General features: G+C 38.4%; 1 protein-coding gene across 2 annotated transcripts in view; it reads left to right on the plus strand.

Moving 5' to 3' along the window:
• LOC122642969 (L-2-hydroxyglutarate dehydrogenase, mitochondrial) overlaps positions 1–8,155 on the plus strand; it is a 65,255-nt gene extending 57,100 nt beyond the window's left edge. Inside the window, exons 5-6 of one of the 2 annotated variants that reach the window (XM_043836596.1) lie at positions 7,718–7,835; positions 8,106–8,155. In XM_043836596.1, the coding sequence (XP_043692531.1) occupies positions 7,718–7,831 (114 nt within the window). In that variant the 3' untranslated portion in view covers positions 7,832–7,835; positions 8,106–8,155. Of the gene's footprint in view, positions 1–7,717; positions 7,898–8,105 lie in introns of those variants that run through there. The other variant, XM_043836594.1, reaches the window with a different exon arrangement.
• Positions 8,156–12,198: the final 4,043 nt, after the last annotated feature.

Below are 12,198 nucleotides of genomic sequence, written 5' to 3' on the forward strand. Positions count from 1 at the left end.
TTGCAACCTGCGCCTCGAGAGGATGGAGAAGGAAACTTAATGACATCAACACTATGGTGGGTGTGAGAAGACGGACGATAGAGATGGCATGGAGGGGTAGCCCCCACATCCAGATGCTTTATTTGATTCCAGTGGTTGTTTAGTTTAGGATTTCCTTTTAGTTTTTTTTTTTTTTTTTTTCCGAACTTGTTAGAACTCTTTCTTTCTTTTTTTTTTTGGTGTTTTAGTTGAAACTTTGGTAAGCTTTTGTGGTGGTTTTTTTGTGTTTATATTTTGTTTTGAAAAGGTGTACCTAACTCTGAGGGAGGGCTTGGAATGTACGAACAGCTGGTGGTTAAACTTAATATATATATATATATATATAGTTTCCTTTCAGTTTGGTCTCCTATTTACTTGCTATAGTTGTCAACTTTTGCGAAGTTGATGCAACACTCCTCTAGGGGGTAAAAATGTAACTTGACAGCTGACACCCCGATATATATGCACCTCAACCCTTAATTTCGTAATTGTCTAGTATTTTCTAGAGTTCTTGGTTTGCACCCTAGCTAGTCCTCTCCCTATGTCTGCACACACTTATTTATGATCTTGAAATTTTTAATTAGAACCTATTTGGAGGGAGTAAATCAAGAGTTTACGCCAGATTGCAGTTGGTGCAGAACATCTTGCTCTGATATCATACTGTCACACCCCCATCTCGACAAGGGATAAGATACTATAAAAGGGGTATGACTAGGATGCTTACCACCATCCTAACCACTACCAGGATCTCGATGCAGTGGCCAACTCATAGTCTTAACCAATATTAAATTACAGTAATATCAAAGTGCGGGAAGTAAGAGAATATTACATTCCAAAAGATCAGAAATAAGCGGAAGCGTCTATAAAAACAAAAGGGTTCAAAGTCCATGTGATAAATAATTTAATATTTTATATCTCGACCTAAAAGATTTACTGGAAACTGAAACAATAGTAATATTACCAAATTTATACAATGCTCATAATAAACGAAATAACAAAAGATATAATTGTGCCTCAATGGCACAATCCCTGAGTATACGCCATGATCAAGGTCCAATATCACGGGCTCCGATCAGTCCACATAAAATGATCACCATGTTACGTCATCCACATACAACTAAAAAGGGTTGCGCAATGAAGGTAAGCTCCACTGTGCCCAGTGAGGGGATGGGGAATGCACAAACATACAATTCACACATAGTCCATGATGCATGTAAATGTTAGTAGATTTTTCACCTAGCAAACAATTTAAGTCCAGGTATATGCTACTGTAACAACTCGGGAGACACATGATAATATCAGAGTACGAAAACCAATGGAATGACACATTCCAAGATAGATCAAAGTTAGGGGAAGCGTAAATCAATTTACAATCAAACAGTTACAAGGTGTTCATTGGCTAATGATAATATATACAGTAGTTAATCTTCTTATAACCATCAAGTAATTACTCCAAGGTATACACAGAGTTTGCACACGACAAAAGATAAACATAAAGTAAAGAGTAAGGTTATGCCCTAAGGGCACCGTCCTTGAATGTACACCAACATCCAAGTCCAAGCCACTAACTCCACTCGATTCGCATAAAAAGGAGCACATCAAGAGCTTACCTGCATAACAACTAAAAAGAGGTTGCGCTACAGGGTTAGCTCCACAAGCTAGTGAGTGAGCAAAAGGGAATGCGCATACACACAAATACACATTCACAAACAATTCATGATGCATGCATATGTTAGATTCATTTTTCTCCTAGCACACAATTCTAAGTCAGGTATATGCTACTATGATAACTTGGGAGACACTGTGGGTCACTTAACTTATCGCCACAATGAAACCTCAATTATCACAAGGGAGTCTATGACAGCCGTCGGCCTTCCCACCCAGTGGCAGACCTCGATAGCCATTACTATCCCTGACCTGGCCTCCCTCCCCCACAAGCGAGGAGCCCTGACCACCCAACACCTAAACCCCTGTTGGTAAGGGTCGTAGCATAGGGAAATAAGATCTTAACCACAGTTATACTACATATAAATCCTATCGTCTCGAGAGGTATTCCGGGTACATCAACGTCCCATTCCATCTAACACCCAGGAACCAGCACGACACGGCACATACAGGCCAATATGACAAACAATAAGAGTTCATAAGCATTTATGAGGTTTCGGTACGGTACACCCGGCATCGTAACCCGATACAATAATGAAGCAATTCACATATCCATATTCGAATCAGTTTATAATCAAGATACATAATGTAAATATGCGATATGCTTATTAATCATACAAGTAGTATGGTAAATGAATATTTAATAATAAGTAAACCCAAACAATTACCCAAAACCCACTCACCAATAGTTTGTATAAGATTCGGTGTGTCTATTAGTTCTTGCTTTGATACACGCTCTCTTGTACGAGTTAAACAGCCTAAAGATGCAATAACACATGTTAGAAGATGTGTGGAGGGGTCCCATGTTGAGTCCCAGAGGTTAAAGTTGGGTTTTACACAAGATAACACGGACGGACTCAGGGACGAAAGCAACAGGGTGAGTCCATTCTTGGCTCCATCCAGGCCAAATGGTCAAAATGAGAGGGACGGATTCATGGACGAAAGCTCACCATGAATCTGTTCGTGCATCCGTCCGAACCCTGAGACATTCTCGAGAGGGAGCGGAACCACAGACGGAACCACTAGGTGAATCAATTTGTGGCTCCATTCGAGCCAGTTACCAAAAAACATTGGACGGATCCACGGACGGAACCATAACGCTAGATCCGTTCGTGCATCCGTCGAGATTCTTTCTGAGATTTGGAAGGATTTTCATTCTCACCTTGGAACCTTGAGGTCAAATGGCTCTCAGGGTTAGAGAGGGAAGTCCTAAGCCTTCCTAGGGTCATTAGCACCTAGTCCATCCATGGGTCCAAGGTCTCACAAGGATCCAACTCCTTTGGTCCAGGTCTAGGGTTTAGGGTTGGGGAAGCCATAGGATAGCAACAATGGTTGTAAATAGGGGTTGATTGGAGCTATAATTAGAGATAGGTCTTCATTAATGAAACTCCATGCTGAGCTAAACTCCACCTTGAGTCCCAAGTGGAACCCTAGGTTAACCCATCCTTAGGTAGAACCTCCCAAAACCCAAAAATGGAGAAGGGGGAGAGAGTAGTAGGATACAAGCTTACATAGATGAGTGAAACCCAATACTCAAGCTCCGAATGAGCCTTGATGCTCCACCTTCCACTCTCTTCTCCCTCCCTTTCCTTCCTTTTCTTCTTTCCTTGTCCAGACAGCAAGAGGGGAGGGGGAAGGACAGCAAGGCTTCCTCTCTTGCTCCTTCCTTCATCTTCTTCTCCTCTCCTTTCTTTCCTCTTTCTTCCCTTTTTCTCCCAAGGTTTCTGATTTGGGAAAATGAAAGAGCTAAGGAGCTCATGCACTTTTTTATAACTTGAAATGGGCCTTAGGGCCTGTTTGCCTAGGTCCTTAAACTTAAGAATCCATTTAATTCAAGTTTGGCCTTAGGACCAGTTTGGCTAAGGTTCTAAGCCCTTAGGTCCAATTAGTTAGGGTATGTCTGGCTTGGCTTAAGGCCCAAAAATGTATTTTAGTCCAGGGCTTGTTTGGCTTGGTCCAATTAAAAGAAAACCATTATCTGTTTGAGTTAAGCCTTGTGGGCCCACTTTCGGGTCCAACAGCTCAAAAGAGGGTAAGGGTGGGGGTCTATCATGTCCGAGGACATAGTTACAGTGTCTGGAACACGGGGATGTGGGCCCCACATAGGAAAAACAATTAAAAAGCAAGAAACAGCACGGACGGATCCACTGAAGGAACCAGTCTTGTGAGTCTGGCCATGACTCTGTCGCTGCTGTAAGGGCTAAAAACACAAAGAAAGTTGTCGGAGTTTGACCCACACTTCCAGGACTGCGAGGGGGTATGTATACCAAACATTCAGGGTTCAAAGCTTACCCATTGTGTGGTCCAATCGCCCATCAAGGTGTGAATACAATCCTTGTGTTTGAGCTTTCCCTTTTACTGTTACGGTCCAAAGTCACAGGTGTTGACCGTTGGCATCGTGGCGACACCTGTCAGTAAAAATTCAATTCGCCCGGGATGTTAGGGTGTATTTTGCGTGCGGGTGTAACAATAGGTCTCTGGTGTACACTGCCGCCGATCCTACACACAACATTCAAATTAGACCTGGTTTGGGCACAGGTGTAATAAAAGTAGGGGGGCCCATTATGTATTATTATATTAAAATTTTAAGGCAGGTTGTTGTGTCTTGTTAGTCGTTGGTTAGGAAAAATTTCAAGTTTAAGATATCTATTAAATGTTGAGTTACTTGTTATTTGGAAGCTGGAATCCTTACCTTCAGAAAAGGTTCTTGGCTGTCTAGAGCCCGTAGTGAATAGTAATTTATTTTCTTTATTTCTATAGATTTGTAATAACCTTCCCCCAATCAAGGATGAATTAGTTGAATGGAAGTTTTTTATTCTTTTGACTTGTTACCAAAGAAAGAGGCTGTTTTTCTCTCTTCGTCATTCGGTTTTTGTAAGGAGACTCTCTCTTTCTCTCTCTCTCTCTCTCTCTCTCTCACTCAGCTGGAGATTTCTCTTCGTTCTCTTGTTATCTTCTATCCGCTAATTTCTCTCAAATCTTTGGACAGCACATAAAATTTATATCTTCCCTTTCTTTTTTACCTCATCAATTGACAGTTCCTGAGCTTAAAAGTTAGGATCTAATTTCTCTGTTTGGCTCCTTAACAGTTCCCTTCGGTCGCCCTCTTCTCTCACATCAATTCACTCCATCGATCTCTCAATTCTGGTTTTTTTTTATTTAAATCTGGAATTTTAGATAAAATCTGGTACTACTCCACATTAAAATCTGACCAGTAGATCTGAGATCAAATTTGTGCTATCACAGCCAATAGATCTTATTTGTAGATCTAAGCAATATCAGTCCTGCTCACCTGAGATTAAACATATGATTATCACCAAAAATAAGAAAAACTTGAGATAATATCTGCTTTGCATTAGCGCTAGCTGTATTCTATGTGGCAAAGAGCTAAAGCGCTTAACTAATTGCCTTCTGGGGTGAAAAAACACCAAGATAACAAGGGAATCTTGACAAATGTTTAAGTAAATAAGAAATCTGGGGGGAGGGGGAGAAAGAGAGAGGGGGAGAATGAGAGACGGGCTCTTGAGTTTTAGTTGGGTATCCTTTATATTTTATAGTGCATTTTAATCCGCCATATATGTGGCCAGAAAAACAGTTGCATATGTTGGAATTATGTGTTCATCAAAATATTGTTAATTACTTGAATTAATTTGATGATTTGGTCATTATTTTTGTGTGAAATATAATTAATGGGCTATGATTATCCTTAGGTTTTCACCTAAAACGTTTTCGATTAGGGCTAGGGCTGAGAACCCTATTCAGACAGTCGACACATTATGTGCTTCTAGAATGGTGATTCAAGGAGCATAGATGTGAGTACACATACAGTATGTGTATTAAATTGAATCACTTGAAAATCTAGCATGTGTTACTGCCAATAGTTAAGGAACGAGATTCTTACTTTGTAGAATTCGATTGGGCGTGGCACATCACGAGTTTTGACGCACCAATGGTTGATGTCCCTTGGACTACATATCTGTGTACTGGATTCGTGGTGTCATATTGTGAATGAAAGAGATATTCAGACACGGAACCGACTCCCCTTAACTGAGGAATATTGAAGAGAGAGTATGTCTGTGTATGATTGGATGGAAATCTGGATCCAATGCTGCATTTTGTAAATTGTTTATAAAATTATTATATCTTATATAAATTTATTTGTATTATTATTTGAAAAGTATATTCAAAATGTTTTTGGGTCTGATGAGGATCACAGACTCTCAGTCTGGACATGCATACTAAATTGGGGTTTGGCAGTAATAAAATTTTATGCCCTATAGTTCGTTATATGATATTGTTTGGTGGAGAGGCTGATTTTCAATTAATTAGATTACTTGCAGACATCTACACTTTTGGGGAGTAAACAGGGTTACATTATCTAGTATATAATTATCTAATAATATCCTTAATTCGATTAAAGATACTGTGGGATAATTATGTTAAGTCAATATCCCTTTTTGATTCTACCTCTTCCCCCCCTATTGTTGCATACTAGGAATAGGAAACTACCAAAAGATATGGACACATGGCATGATGGGATTAAGAATCCCAATCACACAATTAGGACACCTACATTAGTGGGATTTATAAATAAAGAGGAAGGGGGAGCAAATTACGTACAAGACTCTCTCATCCTCCCAAATCGTTTTCTCTCCCTCTCTCCCTCTCCCTACTTGTGCATGTGAGAGTTTGGGTTTGTGATACCCTATGAGAAAGAAACTGAGTGTGTGCTTCTCTTTAGTGTTTTTGATCCATTCAGCGTTGAAAGCGTTGATTCCTAGCATTGTTCGGGTGAGGAAGTGATATTATTTGGAGGAAAAACTTAGCTTGCAGTTCTAAGGTTACCCGTTTCCCTTCCCTTCTGATTAGTGGTTTTGTACAGCGATTTCGGATGCAAGAGATACCTGATCCGATTCTTTCCGCTGTATGATTGGGTTCCCTCCAACAGCATACATGTAAACAAGCTGACAATCATTAGTTTGGAATCTGAGTGATTCAAAGCATATTCTGACATCTGACAGTTTGTTTGCATATAAGCTCAGTTTTTCTTTTTCATAAATCTTATGGAGAGTTCTGGCTTTTCCAGTATCTCTGGCACACCATGTGATAAATCTCAGAATTATTGTCAAGGGGATGTTCAGTAAGTTTTCCAGGAGGCAGGATGAAAATGATTTAGAATCCATGCTCTTTTGTTTGCTAATGCAGGCATGCTTGCATGTTTGAGTTTTTCCATTCTGAAGAATACAACAACAGCAGTTATGTGATGAAAAGCTTCTAAGGACATGGAAATCTAATGACAGAATCAGAAAATGTGACATGCATGGCATACTGAGGATGCACATCTCTGTCTGCAACTATACCAAGTGCAGTAGTTCAGAAACCGTGTAGTTGGTGGGGCCACCTCTATGATTAGTTTATAACCCACAAGAATCCCTGTCTCTCACATTATTATTTCACTATATTCACTGTACCCTTAGCCCTCTCCATGGTCAGATCCTGATCAAACAGTTACATTTTACATGTCAGCTCTCTTTCTATTGTGCAGGTTTTAGAGAGAGGTTTTTCACCTGTCTGGGTCAGTAAGCTAGAGACCATATGTCCATGTACATCCATTTCACATACTTTGTTGCAACAACTACCAAAAAGAAAGACTATACAGAACAAATATGAAAAGATTGAAACCTACTTGAACATGCCAAGTGGATCAGAGAAGTATTAGTCTATGACACCACCATAATGATGAGACACTCTGTACTGGCTTATTCTAGTTGGTTGGAGATACAGCTGGAATGACCAGTATTAGATGTCAATTTTCAAAGACTCTTCAATGAGATTGTGTAAGAAACATGTTGAACAGAAAAAACTTGGCATCCTTTGCATAAGACTTGGGCTTGTTATTTGTAATGTTTTTCTTTCTGCATCACTTGCATCAGACATTTCAAGCATTGTCTCTGGATATATGATGCTTTTCTGCTGTATTCCTGAGTCTTTCTCAACTATTGATTCTATGTATCACCATAATACATTTGTGCAGGGGGAGGACATTCATGGGCTACCTGGTCTTGTAAACCTCTTTGGCATAGAGTCACCAGGCCTAACTTCGAGTCTGGCAATTGCAGAATACATTGCTGCACACTTCTTGAAATGATATTTTTACAGAGCAAATTTTTGTACTTATATATTATTTCCATAAGTTAAATTGTACATTATTTGTAAATATATCTATGAACAGAAGATCGCTGCCAGGCTGCATGGCCCCTGCACAAGCACAGGGCCAATGAGAGCACACAGGGGCATCAACGGGGCTGGGATTTCTTCATTTCAAGGGGTGGGGGAGTCATTTTACGTGGTCCTATATCTGGACATAGGCTGCACGCAACCTAGCAGGGATTTTTTTCCCTATATCTATATATAGTTTTGTCCAATAAGAATGTTTGGGGTATGTTCTTTATCCCTTTTTATGTATATCAATGGTTATTTTTTTAGATCAATATCTATGTTGTCTTCACAAAACCATCTGAGTAATTATCTCACATTGTATTAATTGAAATAGTGATCTGGCATGTGCTCATCAAGTCTTCGAGGCAATTGATGGTGCTTATTTTTGTTCTATATTTCAGAATATAGCTTCCTGCATTTTGACCCAACTTTTTTGAGTTACATCTATATACATTTGGAGCAAAAACCAGGGCATAAAGATCTGATTAGGGACGATGTGACAGATATGGCCAAATTTCACAGCTCCAATTTCGATCAAAATCCAGAACTGGAGCAATGCAAGGTGCCTGGCCCAGAATTACAGTCCAAAATTTATATGGGTTTGCATGATAACATTTCTGTTTCTCTATTTATCTGTTCCTCCTGGGAACAAAAAAAATAGTAGAAATTTGTTTGTTAACACCGGTTCATTTTTTTGATCCAAGGAATTAACCAGGACAAAAAAAAAAAAAAGTTGGGAAATAGAAAAAAAGAAGCTCCAAGAACTTTCTCTATTCCAGCAATAAGGGTGTAGAGGTGTTCGACCTATCTCAACGACTCTTATATCCGTGAGAGTACACCGCCACCATCTCCACCTCCACCACCACCACCATCTCCACCACTGCCACCACCACCATCACCTCCACTAGCACCACCTCCTCCTCTACCGCCACCACCTTCACCACCAACACCAACACCTCCACCATTTCTACCGTCACCGCCACTACCACCACCATTTTGCAACCAGCACCAACACCTCCACCACCAGTTCCTCCACCACGACCACCTACAACGTCACCACCTCCATCACCTGCACCTCCACCATCGTCAGCATCACCACGACCACCTCCTCCACCACTGCTACTACCATAACCTCCTCCAATTTTTTTGGTATGCAATGGCATTTAAAAAAATTTATTGCAGTTCCAAAAATAGAATTACTGTGCATAAAAAACACGTTTCTATTTCTTTTCTAACCTAGAAATAGAATTTACTATGTTTTACCAAACATGACTTTTTGTCAAAAAATTTCGTCAGGTAATAGAAATACAAAAAGTTATTTTTGGAATAGAAATAGGGCCCAAAAACAGAAGTGTTATCATGCAGACCCATATGATTCTGATTTTAAAATCAAACTTGTTGCACCTGGACTTGGTCCGGTATCAAGAAGATTCTACCTATCCTCTCTAAACTAATCTGCTGGAAGGTTGGAAATGGTCGCTCCATCAATATCTGGAATGATCCATGGATCCTTACTTTAGAGAATTTTGCAATACCATGCTCTAACTTTCATAATCCATTATTTGATAAAGTCCATGAACTCATGATTGGTAGAAATTGGAACCAACCTCTCATATTCAGTCTTTTTCCACCCACCATTGCTCATCATATCTTGAAAATCCCAATCTCAACCTCTACACATGAAGACTTTATATTCACACCCCATTCTAAATCAGGTTCCTTAACAACCAAGACTGCAGCAACTTTCATCACTTCCCAAACTTCTGTAACACAGTCATCAATCTGGAAACACCTTTTAGTATTTATATGTCCCAATTTTATATGCCATAAGGTAGCATCATCAAATTTTGAAATAAGGCATGCATCATGTGAGTTTATACTAAATATGCAAGTATAAACATTATTTCTTCTACATCATTCAAGAATCACATTATCATTAGAATCTTTAATTATACATTTAGCGGCATTGAAATTCAAAAAATATCCATTGTTGCATAATTGACTTATAATAAGTAGATACTTTAAGTTATCAACTAAGCTAACATTAGAAATTACTGTACCTCCAAATTTGATTGATCTATTTCCAATGATTTTTTCTTTGTTGTTTTCTCCAAAAGATACCCATCCTCCTTTTTTGCTTCTTGAGCTCGAAAAAATAGCTTTGGATTGGATGTTATGTGCTTTGAGTAGTCACTATCGATGTATCATTCCATGTTGCTCTTGTGCACCTACAAAACAATAATGTGCACTTAATAAAATTTTGGTCCCCATTGTGTGTTGGGTCCGTCATTATTAGTATCATACATTCCTCTTGGTCTCCAAACCATTTGATTTTCATTTACCTTTTAGTTGTCATACCAATTTTTAAATGATTAGGGGTTCCAAGGTCTTTGGTTTTGAGTTACTCTATATGATCCTTAGTTCTTAGGTGGTTTTTACACCTTTGGTGGAGTTCTAGTTGGTCTTTGCATATTTGTAGGACTTCTCCTATTTTGATCATTATAAGGTTTTCTAGGATAATAAAATGCTTGGTTCATATGATAGCATTCTCAAATTGTATGTCCCTTTTTGTTGCAGTTGTTGCATATAACAATTTGAGGAGTATTTACATTTAAAATCTTCCCTTTAGGATTGAGGTTCTTAACTTGAGGACTTTTCTCCTTGGAATAGCATTCCTCAAGAGAATGTCCCTTCTTCCTACAATAGTTACAGTATTTGTTATTCTTTACTTTCTTACTTGCTATTTTACTTGTACTTGGCTCTTTGGTTTGATTGAACTCTTGTTCATATCATAGCCTAGCCATTCCTTATTGAAAAGTACTTTGGATGAAGATCCAAGTAAAATGTCAAGATTCTTTTTACCATTAGTAAATGATTCTAAGGCTTTACACAACTTTTCTTTTTCTTCCTCTAAGTCGTTAACTTGAGAAATTAAAGTCGTGTTTTGGTCTTTAAGGGAATTGATCTCGTTTAAGAGATTCTTTTTGGTGGTTGCCAATTCCATGCTACTTTGATAAAGACCTTCAAATAGTTCTTCTAATTCTAAAAAATCTTTATCCTTATGAGACGGAGATGTGGGAGTTACCTCATTTTGGTTTTCTTCATCTTCAAGGGCCATAAGTGCAAGGTTGGTTTGCTCTTCTTCTTAAGATTCTTCGCCTTCCTCTTCTTTATCGCTTGAGTCAAATGAATGTTCGACTTTGTATGTCTTTTTGTATTTTTCATTTTCGGACAGTCTCCTTTGTAGTGTCTTAATTTCCTACACTCAAAGCAAATAATGTCTTTTGAAGAAGAATCAATATTATCTTTAGAAACACTCTTACCTTTTTGGTCCTTAGAGAATCTTCTCTTATTGAATAAGGTTTTGCCCTTGTTCTTCAGGAATCTTGAAAACTTCTTGGAGAAATATGCAATCTCATCATCAGAAAGTTCTTTTTCATCATCACTGATTTTTTAGCATAATTTGAAAGCCACGACCTTCTTCTTAGATTCTTTTAGTTCATCTTCCTTGCTGTCTAATTTGAATTCCATTTTGTGAGTTTGGAGTGATCCCAATAGCTCATCTAGGCTCAATTTGTCGATATCTTTTAATTCTTTGATAGCCGTTGTTTTGGGTCTCCATTCCTTGGAAAGAGATCTCAAGATCGTTCTTACATTTTTTTCATTCGTATAGATCTTTCCTAAACCTTTCAACTTGTTCACAATGTTAATGAAATGAGTGAACATAGCATAACTACACTCATCATTTTTCATTTTAAATAATTCATATTCATTTATAAGCATATCTATTTTGGATTGTTTGACTTCCGAGGTACCTTCATAGGTTACAACAAGTTTGTCAAACATCTCCTTAGCAGTATCACACATGCAAGTTCTATTGTATTCTTTCTCTCCCAAAGCACATTGAATATATCTAATTGCTACATAGTTAAGTTGGACTTTTTCTTTATCGGCGATAGTCCATTCTTCTTTGGGTTTATCTATAGTGTTTGGTCTATTTCCAATCACTTCCCAAACATTAATGTTATTGGCACAAACAAAAATTTTGAAGCGATTTTTTCAATAGGAAAATACTTCTCCTTCAAAGAAGGGTGGTCTGGTGATGTTGTATCCTTCAATCTTTCGGTCGGCAGAGGATCTCATGGTCTATTAATTCTTAATAAGATTAAAGCAATCAAGGTCTTGACCTTCTGCTCTCATACCAAATGTGAATTCACCTAAAGGGGGGTGAATAGGTGAAGGTAATAGAAAATAACAAACTATTGCGAAAATAAAAATGTTATCAATAAAAGACAA

Source organism: Telopea speciosissima, chromosome 10, assembly GCF_018873765.1.
Source record: "Telopea speciosissima isolate NSW1024214 ecotype Mountain lineage chromosome 10, Tspe_v1, whole genome shotgun sequence".
In the NCBI taxonomy this organism is placed as follows: Eukaryota; Viridiplantae; Streptophyta; class Magnoliopsida; order Proteales; family Proteaceae; genus Telopea; species Telopea speciosissima.